Consider the following 19,297-nt stretch of genomic DNA (forward strand, 5'->3'; position numbering starts at 1 on the left):
AATTATTTCTTCCACGACGACGGCGGAGGCGGAGCAACCTTGAATGGTCTCCTTGGCGGGTGTGCTGGGGATGGGAGTAGTGTGGTGTTGTCCTCTGATGAGGACTCCTTGTCCCCATCCTCCCTAACCTACACCTATAGCCATGGGACACATAATAGTGATGAGGGAGTGAGTTCGCTTGCTCACACGGCGTTGAGGCATCATCAGGGTAGGAATGCTAGAGAGGAGAGGTGGGTATTCTATTCAGAGGTGGTGGAGATTAAGGACGAAGAAGTTAGTAGTTGTGACGCCGCTGCTGACCTACAACCATGGGCGTATCACCATTAGAATCAGCCGCTGCAAGGCCGCCTGTCGTTGAAGCTTTGATTATTGACAGATCTTGAACGCTTGGACTAACAAACGTCCACTTTACATTGACAGAGAGTGTCCACAGACTATTCCTGACGTCACTGACAACGTGAGATTTTCTATTACCTCCTGTTTCTCAAATTTACTTTTTTTTTTTGCCGTTGTGCTCGTAAAAAATTTTTCGAATCTCAACACCGTCGGATTCGTCGTCTTCTTTAATTAGACATGAATAAATCCAACGTGTTGGATTCCCCACTGCAAATCTGTAGTTAGTAAAGTAGTAAAAGCTCCATATAAGCAGGACTCAGGAGTGAGGAGGAAATGCTATTAATTAGGTGTGTGGCAGTCTAATACCGACGATGTCCGGAGAAATTGCACTTTTAGCGTAGTTACAACAATCATGTAATCGGAATATGGATCGGCCGCTTTTCCATCAGCGACAGACATGAAAATTTTCCTTTTTGGTTACAACCAGAACTCTGCAACTAAAAGGAAATCCATCCATCCGGTCTTGCTCTCCTCTTGCAGAGGCGGATAGAGTTGTTCCATCCATCACTTATTCACTCATAGTCATGGTCTCATGGATAATGTAATGGGTTTCTAGGAGATAAGGGCAACTTTTTGCCCTTATTTAGGGCAAAAATATCATTCCATCATCTTCCTCTTGAGAGAGTCAGTAGAGGAAGACGATGAACAGTGTTACTGCCTTTTTTTTGATATTTTTCTAAAAAAAATTACCCTGTTTTAATTATTTTATAAAAATATTATCCTATTTTAATTATTGATATTCAGGGCAAAAAGTTGCCCTATATAACCCCTAACAAAAAAAAGAGTATTGGGCCTTACCGTAGACTTAAAAATTTATGGGCCAGATTTAGAACCAAGCCGGGGCTTAGGTTTTATTTGGCCTGATACAAAACCTAGGCCCAAGACCAAAAGTTTTCGGACCGTGCTTCCTAGCCGAGCTATAAAATAAAGGGAGAATGACTGATCAGTTTGGGGTTATTTTCGACACAATTGACGCTCTCAAACTCAAACACCTGACCTGCTCACTGAGTGGCTTTATTTTCTTGATACCTTTGCACGGGCGAGTTTTAGGATCCTCGTTCTTTTCCCATTCTCTTCCTTTTTCCCCAACTCATCGTGCTTCTCCCAAACTGCACTAGCAAAAATGAGGAACGCCGTCCTGAAGCATTTAGTGGAGGGTGCATTCAACTCGTCATCGAGATCGAGATCCGTCGTTGCAGCTGCTACCAATTCATCTCTTCCATTCTCCCTTTTTTCGAGACGCGTGAGTTCTCACTTCTATTTTTCCTTAATTTTTGCTTCATTCCCTGATCCTAACGTTATTTTCTACTCTTGATTCTTATTTCATTTCTTCTATTCTGAAAAATTTTTCTTTAATTCAAGTTCTATACGGGAACTGTCCGGTGATATCAGATCATTAGGTTTGGGATAATTGTTTGTTTTCTGTTAGTAAAGTTTCCGAATCTTCCATTTAAAATCGATTAAGGTTCTCAATATGTGATTTTGATTTTAAGGTATTAACTGCTTAGACATGTCAAATCCGTTGTTCTTGGGAAATCTGGGAGTTATCTCATCTTTATGTTCCAGTTGTTTAGCTAATCTAACTCAGCCAGGTCAGAGGATGCTTCATTTGAATGTGACATATTATTGGTGCTGCAGACTTGGTTGAGTTGGAACCAAGTTTTACTGTTTTTTGTGTTGATTGACTGGATGCCAAGAAGTATACTCCAAGGAATTCCTAGAGCCTGAGGCGCGAGACACAAATTGAGAAGTGCAGCTGAAAGAAATGAGGTGTTACGTATGCAAACAAAATTAAAAGAAAAACTTAGCGTATAAAAATACAAATTTGAACTTTGACAGAAATGATATCTTGTTAGTTCAATTGGTTAGAGAGTTGTGATATTAACACGAAAGTTGTAGTCTTGTAGGTTGAATGGGTTCTTTGGGCAAAAAAAGTGAAGAGTCAGTCTTTCAATAATTAGTTATTTTAAAGCATCAAGTGAAAGTTTCATAGCCAGGTACCATATCATTGTAGTTCTAATTCCTTTACTTTAATATGTACTAGAATGCAAACCAAGTAAAAATTGGTGGACATAATCAAAAGTGGAAAAATCAAAATGGATGCCATTTATTATCTACTGGAAAATTTGAAAGAAGAGATACATAAGATCTTTTGAAGGTAAGAAAGGCCTTCTGTGCATCTTTGCTTTGATGACACTAGTTACCTCAAGCAATGGAGCAATGATATTTGGCTCTAAAATATTTTCTATTCCCTGACTTCAATCGGAGGGATTTTGTATGTAAATGCAAGGCTCAAAATTTTGATATGATATGCCCCATGTCGGGCGTATCATATCATATTGGCAGGACTAAGATATGCCTATTTTTTTTTTTTCAGAAAATTTTTTGAAATGTTAAATAGCATTAAAATGGCCCCCCTCCCGTGAAAATATGAAAGTGAAAAAAATGAAAAAAAGGTTTTGATTCACCCGAAACACCCAGTATGCATGTTTATGTGTATTGGGTGTATTGATACTTTGAACCTTGTGTAAATGTCAATCCATTTTGGGTGTGGAGGGTGAACACCATAAATAATTTTTGGGCTTGTAGTCCTTTTTGTACACCTCTATACCTGTATATTAATCGACAAAGCCTGTTCTGAGTCTTCTGACTATATGGAGGTGGCTGCATGAATCCTTTTCTGCCATTTTGCTTTGTTCAGTACCACACTCATTGTTAAATTATGGGCTCTTTGGCTACTTCAAACCATGTCCTGTTTGTCTTGACCCTAACTCTTCTAGATCCTTCAACTTGCAGTAGGTCATATCTTCTTCTTCTTCCTCTACTTCTTCTTCTTCTTTGATAGAAAAATAAAAATTTAATTAAAATAAAAAGAGTATACAACAAAAGGTAACAAGAAATTGCCAAAAGAAGAACGCCACAGAAAACCAATACCAAACACCTGTCAGACAACAAATTTCTAAAACATACCATCCTGCGTCAAGCTATGAATCTCAAACAGCAAATGACCAAGTAACTCTTATCTGATTCAAAAAAGCACTGTCCAATCCCCTTATCCTCCAAAGACTACTAAAAAGGCTCCTCATAAAAAAAGTCATTCCTTTGATCTTCTACAACCATCTTCATTGGATACACTGAAAGAAGTTTTTTCTTTTTGAAGTATAGGATAACATGAATCTCATTAATTAAAAAGAGGAGAGAATAGAGATTGACAACACTTGGCATCCCAAGGTTGAAAGAAAAAACTGTCCTTCAATTGAGAGAAAACCTTGGTTAAATGAACCAAATGGAGATTGTTTGATCCCTTTTGTCTTTTTGACACAATAGTAGTTTTGTCTCTTCTCCTAGAATATTCACTGTCTTTGTCAATGCTATTTGCACCTGTAATGCCTGATTGACTCAATCTCATCCCAAACTTCTAATCTGAAATCTACTTTCTTCTCCTTTACTTCCTCTTCCACCAAACAAGGTTGATGTTGTGACAACCTTTTTCCTTTTGCATTTTTACCCTCTTTAACCCTTACAAAAGATACATCCTCCTTTGTATCTCTGCATGCAGGGTCATAATTTGAAATAGAAGTTCCTTTTCCAATGCTTGAACCTATATCTTTTCCTCTGCCAACTATATGATCCACCTCACGAGACTCTTCTCTCTCTGCTTCAATCAACCTTTCATCCGCCAGATTTTCACCACCTTCTTCTACTTCACTAGAAAGTCTGGTGTCCACCTCTTTCTCCCTTGCCTCCTCTTCCATTGACAAATCTTGAGTTTCAGATATTAATTCTTCTTCTTTTACAACACCCTTTTGAGCCACTTCTACCTCTGATTCTTCCTGCCACCACACTTCCACCGATTGGGCTAGAACTTCTTACCTTATCAGTTTCATTGCTTGCAGCTTCATTTGTCTTCTCTTCCATTGCTCAGTGATTATTAATTTATAATAGAGGGACTCTCTTGCTCTTGCTACACTCCTACCATAGTCCTATTCTGTGAGAATCCTGAAGGCTTTGGTCTTCACTCTTCACCTTGTCTTTGTCTCAACTCCTCCTCCCTGCTCTCTTGGTGATACAACTCATTCTTTGAATTTGGAAGTTCACTTGTGAACCCTCTTCTCTATAGATACTGCTTTTGCCTCCCCCTTATTTTGTATTTCTGATCTTATTATTGGTCTTACGTGTGCAATTAAGGTTGGTCATGGGACGTTGTAGATGGAAGGCGGTTACAGAGGAGACTTTGTGAACGTGACTAAGTGGAGATGGGAGCTACAGGTCGAAGCGAAAAGTTTCATCTTTGGAGACTATAGAAGCCAGGGTCAATGCTTGTTGAAGATTAGGGAGGAGAGAAAGGCTACACTTTTCTTGGCCAGAGAAGCTATAAAATGGTTGTAGAGATTTGTAGATGGAGCAGTTTTTTCTTAAAGGAAGCAAGGATGTAAGAGTTCATTGTGTGTTTCAAATCGAAGGTATGGGGCAATGTTGTGATGGAAAAGGAAGGGTTGGTTTGTAATGGTCACAAAAGAATTCAAAGAAGGCCAAAAACAAATGATTTGTTTGTTGGAAGGGAAGGAGAGCAGTGGATGGAAGATGGTTATAGAGAGAATACAACTCTGCTTGGTTCATATCGGAAAAGGTTTTGTGGAGAAGGAGATGAAGAAAGTCTTTGTAGAAGGTATGAAGCAATGTTGCGAAGGAATAGGAAGGGTTGGTTTGTAACTGTCACAAAAGAATTCGAAGAAGGCAAAAAACAAATGATTTGTTTGTTGGACGGGAAGGAGAGTGGTGGATAGAAGATGGTTATCATATTGGAGAAGGTTATGTGGAGAAGGAGATAAAGAAAGTCTTAGTAGAAGGCGGTGGATTTTAGGGAAGGGACAATAACCAAGCCCCCATTAGAGATGAGTCTGGTTCCAGTAATGGAGACGAAACAGAAAAGGAGGCAGTGCTAGTTACTAGTTCACAGACAATGAAATGTTGATGGAGGTAGAGAAAGGGAACCGGGACAAAAGATATGTAATTACAGCAAAAGGAAAGGTGAAGGGTTGGTCGTCAGTACTAGACTAGGTGTTAAAAGAACTCTAAATTAGAAACACAACAGTGTTACTCCCCTTTTGCAAGAACAGAGCTGTTGTAGATATCAGAGGCAAAGAGGTAGAAGTGTCAATGGTGAAAACAGGGGAAGGCCAGATGTTGTTTGAGAGATGGAACATGTCGTGCAATGAATTAGAGATAGATAATTTGAGCATAGTTGTGAAGGTGATGGGTTTGTCATTCAATCTCTAGAAGGAAGATATATTAGAAAATATTGTAGCAGTGTTGGGGGGAACCATAGAAGATTATAGTTTTGAAGATATGTTCGCCATGAATATTAAGATGCATCAGGTTAAACCAGAGTTGATCCCTTGCTCTTGTGATTTGTTGGTAGAAGGATGATGGGGGAAATTCTGGCTTGCGATGGGAGTCGAAGTGTTGCTTTGGCAGGGCTGTTGAAAGCTTGAAGATGATGATGAACTGAAGAATTGGTTCCCACGTGGTGGTAGGAGAATGAGGGAAGAGGAGGTGAGGAAAGAAAAAAGTAGAATTGGAAGGGGAACAATCTTTTTTGGTTGACCGAGAAATTGGGGCAACTGAAAAGGGAAGGTTTTCAAATAAATTAAAACAGAAAATAAAAAAGTGGATAAAAATGCGGGGGTTAAATCTTTTGTTGAGGTGGTACAGTTTGGTACCCGGTTGGACCCAAGGTATGGACTACATGATCATTTGATGACCCAACCAGTGGTCAAATTCAAACCAGGTCTGGGCTGGGCAAGGAAAAGGCCGATTCAGTTAAGTTAAAAATATCTGGTTCATGTGACTCATGAAACAATCACATGGGATGTAGGTGTAGTTTTTCGATTGGGGATGATACTTTGGGTCTATCATCGTCCTCAATACAAGCCAACAGAACTTCTGAAGCCAAATCTGGTTTGAGAAACTCCATGCAATGGATTGCAAGGCAAAGAGAGGAAGAACAGGGCCACGGTAGATCACAGGAGGATTGCTCTAACCCAAGATACCAGAACTAGTTCAGTGGAGAAAGAAATTGTGGATGGAGGTTGGGTTGATTACAATTTGCCAGATGAGGAAGGGTTTGAGTTTGATACAACTTCACTAATTGGTAGTGTGGGAACAAACAAAGGGACGAAAATAATCGAATGTGACTACCATATCAACGAGTTGTTTGATGGCAAATTAAAGGAAGTGGGAACAACCCTTGTTCGAACTGTAGCGCTAGTTGGAAGTAAGTCGAACGAGGTTGAGGACGGTTTGGATGTTGGGAAAGGAAACCTTAGGCATAACATTGAAGAACCATTCATAGATTAAAGTTATTTGTAGGGTGTTTGTAAGGAGGCTATCAAGGATTACCGGTGGTGTTACGAGAAGATGCCAGAAAGGGATAAGCCATAGAGCTCTGGAAGGCAATCACAAGGAATAGCCCACAACAGAACCAACCTAGAAAAGACCGTTACCCCTCTTCTCTAGCCTAAGAAAAAGTAGTAGAGCATTACCCTATGTTACTTCTAGGTATGGTTATGAATTTGGTTTTGGGTACTGACTTGGGTCTTCTGTTTATAGCTTTTCCTCTAGGTACCTAGCTTGCAAACATGCCACCAGATATGGATGCTGAAAAGGATGAGTGGGGAAAAGAGGATAGATCCTTAGAAGAAGAGGAATTGTGGAGAAAGATTCAGTGTTTTAAAAGCGCAAGGGCCAATTTGTGCTTGAGGCGAGGCACATGCCTTTTTGAAGCAAGGCACAAAATTACAAAAAAAAGGTAAAAAATAAAAAAAAGTCAGAAAATTCAGAAAATGCAAAAAAATCAAAAAATATTAAACATAATGTTAATAAAAAATATAAACTTAAATTTTAAAATAAATGTTTTGAAAAACCTATTATCTAAAATTAAAATACATAAACATAACATGTAAAGCGTATTCAAATTAAAATTTAAAAATAAAAGCAAACATATAAAGCATTTTCAAGCATGCAAAACCCACAATCTCTTTTTTTCCTCAATTGCATTGCTTCAAGTGGCTAATGTGATGTAAAATATATTGCATTCTTGTGTCTGTGAGTCGCCTTTGTATCACACCCATCGAGGCAAGCTCGAACAAGTCCATGTTAGGGTCTTAAATTCTCATTTCTCACATAAAAATAATGATTTTATAACTTTAATTGCCTTTTAAGAAGATATTTTATTGGAATGAATGAATGAACAACATTAGCAAATAGGGGGTTGCCTTGAGGGGCGTGGTCGGGGGTCTGAGGGGCGGAGCCCCCGACCCAGCCTTTAGGCTCAAAAAAAAGCAAAAAGCGTAGAATTTTAAAAAGGCACGCGCCTGGGTTGAGGCGTAAGGCGCAACAGGCGCACACCTAGGCGCAACAGGCGTGCACCTTTTGAAAGGGGTGCGCCTAGGACCTGGGCGAGGCGCATACCCTAAAATGCACCTCGCCTATGCGCCTAGGTGCGCCTGCCTTGTAAATCACTGGAAAGATTTGGGACCTAATTGAAGAGTCACTGGAAGAGTTGAGAGGAGGGAGGTGAAAAGAGATAAAATGATTGATCATGAGGGTAGTAAGGAGGATTCAGATCCAGTCTCGAAAGATGATAGTATGAGCAAAGGGGTAGAAAGAGAGTGTGAGAAAAGGGAAGAGAACTTGGTGGCAATGTTTGTGGAGAAAATTAGCTGTAAGCTAAAGGATCTAAATGAATTGAAAACTTACACAATGACTACGAAAACTGAAGGGAAGGTGAGGAAAAAGAAAGCTGAGCGAGGCTAGGAGATTGAAACTAGATGTGGAGGGTGATAGGGAATTCAATAAGAGGTAGGGTAGAAGAAGAGGGGCAAAATAAATTGGTTTGTCGAGTGAAGGGGATACAAAAAAATGCAGTTTAGAAATGAAGTTGATCAATTTGAGTGTTCAAGGGTTAGGGAGTGCAAGGAAGAGAGCATGGTCCTATGCAAGAAGGATGTGGTGCAAGGAGTGGAGGAACTGGTGGGGAAATTCACAGTGTCAGTCAAGTTCCGACAAGTGGACAATGAATTTGAATGGGTTTTAACAAACATTTATGGGTCTAATGGATATATAGAGAGAAATGAGTTGTGGGAAGAATTAGAAGATATACGAGGCTTATGGGATGGACCATGGTGTATTGGAGGGGACCTTAATGTAATAAGATTTGTTGAGGCATTCAATAAGGTGAGGGGATTACCATCAAAGCTTGATAGATTTTTATTTACAGTAGATTGGAGGAACATTGGGGAGTGTTGGTTTTGAGGGATTTACCAAGAATAACTTTTGATCATCGGCCAATTTCTTTGTTCAGGGATGATTTAAGGGGGAGGGGTTTGACTCCTTTCTGGTTTGAGAATATGTGGCCCTATCACTTAGGGATCAAATAAAAAGTTAAGGAGTGGTGGATAGAGAGTAACCCAAGGGTTCATTGGTAGGGCATGAGGTTCCATCATAAGCTAAAAGAGCTGAGAACAAAAAATTAAGGATTGGAACATACATCATTTTGGGAAACCAGAGGAAAAAAAGCAAGAGGTAATTGATCAAATCGAGATGTTGGACAATAAAGAAGTTGAAGGAACCTTTGGAGGAAGGGAAAAACAGGGGAGAGGGACCTTAAGGAAGATACCGGAAGACATCTTGTTCAAAGAAGAAATTAGTTGGAGATAGAAGTCTAGACAAAATTGGATAAAGGGGATTGAAGTACAAAGTTCTTCCATGCTCTAGCAAATGATAGGAGGAAAAACTTCATATCTAAGTTAGAGATTGAAGGTGAAACAATTGATCAACAAAGTGAAATTGCTGGAGCCTTTGTGAACCATTTTAAATCGATATTTAGAAAGCCCCTTACTAAGTGGTTAAGTCTGGATGGGTTGGATTGGCCTTATTTGTCAGGAAATCACAAGATTTGGTTAGAAAGGAGGTTTGAATAGAGTAAATAAAGGAGGCGGTTTTCTCGATGGATAGAGCTAAAAGATAAGGTCCAGATGGGTTTAAAATGGCCTTTTACCAAGACTGTTGGGACATCCTCAAAGAGGATATTCTAAGGGTATTCAATGAGTTCTTTAGTAGAGGGTAATAAATCCAGGGCTGAACTCAATGTTCATTGCTTTGATTCTGAAAAAAAGTTAGGGCAGTTTATCCTAAGGAATTTAGACCCATCAGCTTTGTTAATAGCCTGTATAAAATCATCATTGAGGTGCTGTCTTGGAGAATTGAATCAGTGCTTCCTTCTATTATCTCCCCAAATCAAGGAGCTTTTGTTTTGAATAGGCAGATCATTGATTGAATTCTAATTGCTAACAAGAGTGTGGAGGAGGTGAAAAGAACTTGAAAAAAAAGGCTTAGTTTGTAAGCTTGGTTTGGAGAAAGCATATGATTTAGTGGACTCAAACTTTCTATTGGAGGTAATGGGAAACTGTGGGTTTGGAGATAAGTGGTGTAAGTGGGTTCATGGTTGCACAAGTACCTGTCACCATTCAATTTTGTTAAATGGTACAGTTGTGGACCACTTTCCTGCTATCGGAGGAATTAGACAAGGGGGATCCCCTAGCCCCTTTCTTATTGACCTTGATAGTTGATGTGCTAGGTATTCTAATCTAGAGAACAGATTTGAGGGGTCTGGAGAGAGGCTAGATAGTGGGAAGGGAAAGAGTGCCCATTACTTATCTGTAATTTGCCGATGACACCATATTATTTTGTGAGTGAGAATCTTGAGATAATAAGACATGGGTGTGAAACTTGAAAGTGGTGATCCAAGTGTCTGAGTAGATGTCAAATCTGAAAATTAACTTCAATAAGAGCTATGTGGTGGGGATCAATATGGATGTAAGAGAGGTGTTAGAGTGTGCAACTATTTTGGGCTGTGAAGTATCTCAGTGGGCAATGAATTACTTGGGATTACCCTTGGGAGGAAACCCAAGAAATATAAGTTTCTGGAACCCAATGGTGGATAGGTTTACAAAAAAGATTAGCCTCTTGGAAGAGGAATTGTCTGTCCTTGGGTGGAAGAATTACATTGATCAGATCACCTTTCTTCTATCATTGTTCAAAATTGTTGTGGAGGTTACTGATAGACAAGGGTAATGTGGACAAAAGTGATCTTAGGCATCCATGGGTTGGCAGCTGATGGCTGGGATGCGGAAGTTTTGGCATGAGCAACTAGTGTGGCACCTTGGAAAGCTATTCATGCCATCCTTAAGTATTTCATACCCTTTGTTAGGTACAACCTATGTTCTGGGCATTTGGTAAGATTTTGGGAACATCTGTGGGTGGGGGATTCACCACTTAAAGATCAATTTCCATCTTTATTCTCCCTTTCCAGTCACAAAAATGAACATGTTTCCACCTTTTTATCCTCTCCTGGTATTGGGGCTTGAGCTTGACTGGGACTTGGGGTTTAGAGGGGTTTCAAAGAATCAGATGTGGATAGTGTCTTGGCTTTGATTCAAATTCTCCAAAAGGTTCTCTTGGATCCCTCTAAATTGGACTCTCAAATTTGGACTGTTTCCTCCTCTGGTTCATTTACTTGTGCTTCATTCTCAAATTTTGACCATTTTCTCCTTTCCTGTTAAAGAAGCATGGGGGAAATCAGTCCTGCCAATGGTTGGGGCACTTTGTTGGGAAACATTTTTGGAAAGAATACACTTGTGATCTACTTCAAAGAAAGAAGCCTTTTTGGTGCTTGTCTCTTTAACTGGTGTATGTGCTCTTTGTAAAGCCAATGGTGAGCCTTGCTACCACTTATTAATCTCTTGCCCTTTTGTTTCTTCTATTTGGGATTGGTTTCTTTCTCTGTTTGGTTGCAAGTGGATTCCCTTACCAAGTCTACAAAGCTTCTTTGACTCTTCTGCTAGTAGCTGGACAAAGAAGAAGGGAAGAATATTGTGGAGATGTACAAGAGCGGTGGTTTGTTGGATAATCTGGGAGGAAAGAAATCAAAGAATTTTTGCTGAAAAAAGAGAGAAGCAAAGAGGCAACCATAGAAGTGAAAAATAGTGGAGATATTTAATGACATTCACACAGAGACTCTACTGAATAACTGGAAGGAAGTGGTAGTCTCAGGCTCTCAGCTCCAAGTAGAAGTGTTACTCATCCACCATGGACTTCGCCTTGTGCAGGTTTTATCAAGTTAAACTTTGATGGCAGCAATGAAGGTAACCTTGGGCCATTTGGGATGGGTGGAATTTTCAGGTCGGAGGAAGGTTCAGTCATAGCTTTATTTTCAGGCCCAATTGATGTTGGGGATTCACTGCAAGAAAAAAATTATGGCTTTGGTGGAGGGTGTGAAAAGGGCCAAGGAGCTAAATGTTAACAGACTGATCATTGAAGGAGACTATAAAGTGTTAATAGGTTGGTTAGTGAAGGAAAATGATGGCATGTGGACTTACATGAATGAACATCAAGTGGCCGACTCAGGGTATGGAGGTGAGATTGCAGTTGGTAAAAAGAAGTGCCAATTCATTTGCAGATACACTTGCCAAACAAGGGGTGGGAAGGAATCAGTTGCTTTGGGCTACTTTGTAATGTTGTATCTCTTTGGGGGATAGTTAAGATGGTTTACCTCTCCCCTCCCTTGTACTTGATTCATATCTTTTAATGAAGAATTTCTGTTATTGATAAAAAATTAAGGTTTGTTGTGGCATCTCTTAAACTGTTCCTCTTTGCCACAAATTGTTCAAACTTGGTAACAATGCAAATCCATTCCTCTTTCTCTTTTCTTTTCCCTTGCCTTCCTCTTGTCTTGACATTCCTATATAAATTCTAAAATCATATGTCTTAATCTCTTCTGTTGTGCTTTAGGATTTTTTTTCAATTCTGCCCCTTTCTTTACTTTTAATGCCCTCTTCTGTTCAACATATTTGACTTGTTTTATTTTTTCTTAAAAAGTGGGCCCCATGTATAATCTCTTCATTTGACTCACGAGGATGACACACCACAATATCTTCTTTTAGGTGCTGTAGATAGTTTTATTTTTATGTGACTAAACCATCTTAATCTACTTTCCCTCATTTTATCACCTAATGGGGCTATTTGTAGATTCCTTTGAAATGCTCATTTCTGATTTCATTTTTTCTGGTTTTCCCACCCATTCATTCAAAATTTACATCTTTTCAGGCGCCTTCTAGTATATATGTAGAAAAATAAGCAGGACTATGGTCAGATGAGAATCCAGTGGAATTACTGTAATGCTTAAGCTACTTTTTGATGCATCCAATGCATTTTATATTTGTTTTTATGATTATGTTCCTTGTAGGTCGTGTTTACTTCTAAATTCTCTTTTTTTTTTCCTCTAAAAACGTACAAGTGATCTGATCATGTTTACCATGTTGCGAGTCCTACAGCATGCAGTTTCTGCATCATTGGCTGATGAGGAAGGGGAAACAGTTGTTTTTCCTAGGTAATTTCCTCATTTCAATTGAGATTCTTAATTGCTATATAATTTGCATTACATTTGAGTCTTTTCTGTTTCAGTTAAATGTGAAATCAAACATATGTGACAGAGTATATTGTACAACTGAAAACTTACCACTATTGTAAATGTTGCTATCTTCCTATAAAAAAATGTTATCCATCTTAGGTTCCTTATGGTTCTCTGTGGTAATAATCTATGTTTCCTGAATTATATTTATCATTATTTTTATTGATCGATGACTTAAAACTTGATGGTGAAGTAATATATAAGGAGGTAATTTAACATAAGTTACAAACTTCAAAGCCTTTGACAACATTTTACAGCATAACACACACCTTAGCCCCTTTATTCTGGCATTGCAGAATACAAGTACATACCATCCCTCTGAACTCCAGACAATACCGAAGAATCTGCTGGGTTATATACCTCTGACTCTGAGATTAAACTAATATTAAAAATAATACTGCAGTCTGTAAATGGGTTGATGTATGTCTTCAGAATGAATCTTCTTCTGCCAGAGGTGCTGATGTATGCCTCCAACTGTCCTGTGGCGTATGCTGGAGGTGTTGATGCCTCTGAGATGTGTGCCTAATGCATGCCTCATACTGAAGAATCTGCTGGATTATATACCTCCGACTCTGAGATTAAACTAATATTAAAACTAATACTGCAGCCTGTAAATTGGTTGATGTACGTCTTCAGAATGAATCTTCTTCTTCTGCCAGAGGTGTTGATGTATGCCTCCAAAACTGCTCTGTGGTGTATGCCAGAAGTGTTGATGCCTCTGAGATGTATGCCTCATGCACGCCTCATACAAAAAGACAAAGAAAAAAAGAAAAGAAAGGAAAAGAGAGGGAAGGGAAAGAAAAAGAAAGAAAGAAAGAGAAGAGAAGAGAACAAAGAGAGAAAAGGAAAGGGAAAGGAAGAAAAGAGAAGGGAAAGAATGCATCTTCATTCTTCTTAATATAAGATATCTTTCATTTAGAAAAAAGACAAGGTAAGTTTGTCTTTCCCTCTTCTTCTTCTTCCTCCTCATCCCCCTCCTCTCAAGAGGGATGAATAGAGTGAGGAAAAGGAATCAACAGTCCCATCATCAAATTGTATAAAATGTTTACAATCTGAATTTTAATAAAACACATATTTACTGATAAAAAAAGGATGCTTATGCCTCTTATGTTCTGAACACTGCCTCATGCCTCCAGTTAGTGGAATGTATCACATCACGCCTACACATTTTAAAAAATTGCCTTATGTTGCTCCCAGCTTTCTAGGGTCTTGGTAGGGGTGGGCTGGATATGAACCTAAACTTCGGCACTTTTTTTGCGCAAAGTGAACTCTCTTAGACTCATCCAAGTTCTCATGCTTGTCAATCTGAGATTTTACCATTGCCCCTTCATAATTAAATGACAATGAGTGTGAATATAATTTAGGGGATGGTTTTCCTTGTCTTGCTTCTGGTTACATGGTGATCTTCCACATTTTCAATTAAAAAAATATATACACAATTTTTTTTTTATAATGCTAAATGTGAAAGTGTATGAGAGTAACAATCGTAAAAAAAAGAAAATACATGAGTAACAAATAAATGATATAAAAATTATTCTGAAAGGAAAAAAATCTGATTGGGTGTCTAGCTGTCTGGGCAATACTGTCATGATAGTTCATGTTATTAGTCAAAATTAAAAGAAAGGTAGAAGTTAGTCAATCAATAACCTTCCTTTTCATAAAGAAGTACTAGATCCTTGCTTCCAGAAAGTTTGTCTATGGGCAGCTTTCTATACTTTACAATTACCATGATGTTCACATATTACAGTCCGATAATTTTCTCAGTCTTAGCATTCAGAATAGAGGTTCGTGGAAAAAATATTATTTTAAACACCCTATGGTTCCTTGTATTTCAATTGGACCATCTGATTTCATTCTGTCATGGTGTTTTAAACTGCCATTGACCCAGCTGGTTGAACCGTTTGAATCGTAACCTGGTCAAGATTTTGGGTCCGGGTTGCATCATAGTTGTCAAGGTGCTTAGGTGAGCCTAGGCGACGCCCAGGCACCTAGGCACCTAGGTGATGCCTACTGCCTAGGAAGTCAAATTTGAAAATATAGAATCTATAGATCCCTACCCCTCCTAAGCTGGTTTATTAGTTTTGTATACCAATCAGCAAACCTGTACAATAATCATCAGCAACAAAATTTTTCAAGTATAAATTTCATGTAAAAATATAAACTGTCATTATATATTCATCATTTAAATATATTAATTTCAATATTTATCTAACCATTCAATAAAGCAAATAAGAAGCAACTAATTACTAGCCAAAGCAGAAGAGAAGGATGCGGTGCAGCTCCTATTTAAGAAGAAGAAATAAGGGGGTGGAGCCCTTGTTTCATTCCTGAAAAACAGACGACTTGGAGATCCCTTGATGATTTGGACTGAAACAATGGAGACTTCCCAGTCTTCTCTTTTCTAATTGGTTCAGACTTCAGAGCTCAACCCCTAGGAAAAGACTAGAAACATTTGTAGTTTGTAGTTTTATTTTATATTATAATTCTCATAATAAAAAATTATAACATGTAATAGAGTGTATTCTAATAAGATAAAGTAACCAATAAAAAATGATATAATACGTGTGGGCCAACAATTTCAATAGCAATCTTGCAGGTAGGTGCCCACCTAGTCGCTTTGGTGTGTGCCTAATTGTTTGTGCAAGTGCCTAATAGGAAAATCATCTAGCGTTTGGGCAAGGTGACCCATGATCATAGTTTTCAAGGTACCAAGGTGAGGCTAGTCAATAGGGGGGCGCCTTGTCGCCTAGGTGATGGATTTTTTTATGTAGAAAACATAGATCCTAGGGTAGTTCCCTAGGTACCATAACCATATTTCCTTAATAATTGTTCATAATTTTCATAAGAAAAGTGCAGAGTTCATGTTAAAGTAAGAAAATCAACATATTCATCAGAAGAAAAAGAAGAAAGAAAAGAAAATTCAAAAAGTATAGGGGCTGAACCCTTATTTTTGTTATAGGAAAAGAAGAAAAGTAGTAGTAGTAGTAGTAGTGCTTGGCGATAATAATAAAAGGAAATGTGTTGATTAGACAAAATTTTAAGTTCTTCCTTACTTATTGGTTGAGGTTTTAAAGTCTTTGAAGGTTCAATGCAGCATTTACAATGTTTGTATTGATTAAACCCTAAAAAAATAAGAAAATAATAAAAAGAAATTAGTATATAAATACATAAAATGAATATTTTAGTTTAATAGTGCCTATTTTATAATTATAATGTCAAAAAATAAAGAATAAAAAAGTATTCTATAATACATAGTACAAAATTGCTTGGCAATTAGGCGAGGCGAGCCTCAAAGGGTGCCTTGTCGCCTAGGCGTCACCTTGACAACTATGGTTTGCATGAAACCCACCACTTGGTAAAAACTCGTTCAACCTGGGCAGTTGAACTGTTGACCCGTTTGACCTGGTCATTGGGTTAGGGGTTGCACACTAGATGTATGTGCAAACTTCTGGAGGCCATAACTTTGACTCACATGTCTGATTGGGGTGATTTATTTTTTGATTTTGGTTAACCTTTCAAGATCTATGCGCCCTAAAGGTGCCTTGCCTTGCTATTTTTGCCAAAAAACCCTTTTTTGGCCTTAAATTGCATTTTTAGCATTTTTTACAAATAAAAAATTTAAAACTGAATTAAAAATATAAATTAAATATAAAATGATATTTATATATGCATATATTACATCTAAAAAATAATTATGTTTTTTTAATAATAAAATACATGTTTATACATACCTATACACACACATATATACATATATACATAATACATTGTATATATGTATATATGTACATGTATATGTATATATGCACCAAGGTTTGAAATATCGATCGGTACTGATCATACCTGATGTGAGATATGTTACAAATAGAGGTGTATCCTGTTAGTTGTGTGTTTTGGGCCGATCCAATACAGGTGCATATTGGTTCGTATTGCATTGTATTGGCCGATACACACTGTTATGAATCGATATGCCATGCCCTCCTACTAAAAAACATGAAAGTAGAGATATTTGAACCCAGATCGTTTGCCTAATGTAGGGCACAACTTAAGTTTTTATGTTAATAAGTAATATGAAATAACTTTTATTAAATTTAGTATTTATATGTAATCCAAGTATATAATACATATTTATGTTTAACAATTCCAACTAAAAATTAAAAAGAGTGATATTCAAAATTAGTATTTTATAAACTAATGGAATAAATGTTCTATCAAATCCACATTAAAATCAAAATATGATTTTAATCTCAAGAAATTATGCAAATAAAATATTAATAATAGAATAATTATTTTAGTACTTAAAATTAATATATATATTTAGATTATTAATTAGTATTTTAATTTACATTACATTAAAAAACAACATATTAACTATTTACAAAAAAAGTTTACAAAATATTTGATAATATGATATTAACCAGAATCCATCAAATCTAGTAATCAACATTTATATCAAAAATGGTTTCTAATTTTATAAAAATTATTGAAACAAAAATATTAATAATGGAATAATTATTTTATTAATTGAAAATTAAAAATTTGCTTATGATATGTATCTTAGAAATTTTGACAGATTTGATATTTTTTTAATTGAGATTATATATTTTTATAATTTATTAATTGATATTTTAATTTATATTTGAGAATTCAATATTTGGTTGAATTTTTTGTTAATGTAAAAAGGTAAAATAGTAAAATAGAAAATAATTGATATAATAATTAAAATATAATATGTGCATATGTTATATTGTCTTGGGCTCTTGATTGTTGCATTGTCAATAAAATTGTATGATATATATATGCATCCCGCTACATTAACCATAATATATTTTTTCATATACACTGTTAAAATATTAATTTCTTACATATTTACACTTTATTTGTGGCTATTTGATTTTAAATTTAGTGTTATTAATGTATTTATGGAATTTGTATGTGTTTTCCTAGTGTATCCATGTGTTTTCAAAGCGTATCTGTATCCGTATCCAAGTTGTTCGATATGGTACCCAATACTGATACTTTAATCCTTGATATACACATATATGTATATATACGTATGCTGATGTGGCATGGTCTGATCCTTTCGACCCGGACGGTCGAATTGGTGGCCTGCAACCTAGAGGCAAAAACGGTTTGGCTTTTGGGTCAGCTTTTAAAACATTTTTTTTTTGGTAAATGAGCTTTTAAAACATTGTTCTGTTGTACTCGATTTTCTGCTAGCAATTTGTTGTTTTGCATGCTTCTTTCCACATTGAGAGTAGATTGAGAGAGGGCTTCTCAGAACTGCGAGGAAAGAAATAGTAATAATAGTTAATTAAAAAAAATAACATGGAGTAGTTTCAAGTCATGTCCAAACATTGTGGTAGCTGGATAAGAACCTTTGTGATGAGGGTTCAATCCATATAAGACAAACTGTGAGCTAGTTTGAGGCGATTCATTTGCCAGTATTGATCCTCTTAACATGTAACACATTTTGGGTTGACACAAGAATATGCAAAACTAAAGATTAGTTTTCCTATCAGTTTCTCCGAAAGTCAAGTGTAAGTTGTCATTTAATTATTTAGTGGTTTAGTTTTTAAATTAATACATTATAGTTAACATGTAATTGTATGATGGTGAAAATGTAGTAGAATCTAAATGTGGTTTCATCCTTTCCAAGCTGGGCCCCACATGGGAACACCGGAAACTGTGTTTGATGAAAATCCGGAAAACGTGTGCATTACGTTCCGGATGTGAGAAACGTGACTGTAATATGAAGGTACTCTAGGTAGCTTTTCTGGAACACAGGCGCTCAACCACCACGGTTCAATCATTGCAACATACCTCCAAGGCAGAAGCCGTACCAAATGGGCTCTATGGCTGCTCTTTCCCCTTCTGTGGTAGTGGAGAGACTGGTCAACCTTTTATCTAGCTGTTTGAAATGAAACATGGAGTGGTTTTGGAAGAAGGCCCCATTCTGCCAACCTTTCTCTCACATAGCTGACAGGAGAAGAGTCAAATCTTGGAGTGCTATAGCTGTATCCTTGCCTTCCTCCCCTGTGGTACAAGAATGTTGGGTACCGCCGCTCAGTTCAGGGTGAAGCTAAACTTCGATGGAGGCTCCTTGGGTAATCCAGGTCAGTCGGTAGTTGGGGGTGTGTACAGAAATGAGGAAGGAAAAGTCTTGGCCCTTTACTCGGGCCCAATTGGGGTGGGAGATTCATTAAGGGCAGAAGTAATGGCCTTACTTCAAGGTTTGAAACTGACAACAATGGGGAATGCAGCAATAAGAAGTGGAAGGAGACTCCAAGCTGGTAATAGGGTGGATGCAAGCTGGAAACCTGGGAGTTACTAGGGAGGCTTTGTTTTGGGCCTGTTTGTACGTTTTTT

The 19,297-nt window shown here is 37.4% G+C and overlaps 1 protein-coding gene across 1 annotated transcript in view; it reads left to right on the plus strand.

The window, feature by feature from the left end:
* Positions 1-1,342: 1,342 nt before the first annotated feature.
* LOC104587315 (uncharacterized) overlaps positions 1,343-19,297 on the plus strand; it is a 55,395-nt gene continuing 37,440 nt past the window's right edge. Inside the window, exons 1-2 of the mRNA XM_010244867.2 lie at positions 1,343-1,639; positions 12,792-12,847. Of these exons, the coding sequence (XP_010243169.1) occupies positions 1,520-1,639; positions 12,792-12,847 (176 nt within the window). The 5' untranslated portion in view covers positions 1,343-1,519. The remainder of the gene's footprint in view (positions 1,640-12,791; positions 12,848-19,297) is intronic.

Source organism: Nelumbo nucifera, chromosome 3, assembly GCF_055504915.1.
Source record: "Nelumbo nucifera cultivar China Antique chromosome 3, China Antique-T2T, whole genome shotgun sequence".
NCBI lineage: Eukaryota > Viridiplantae > Streptophyta > Magnoliopsida > Proteales > Nelumbonaceae > Nelumbo > Nelumbo nucifera.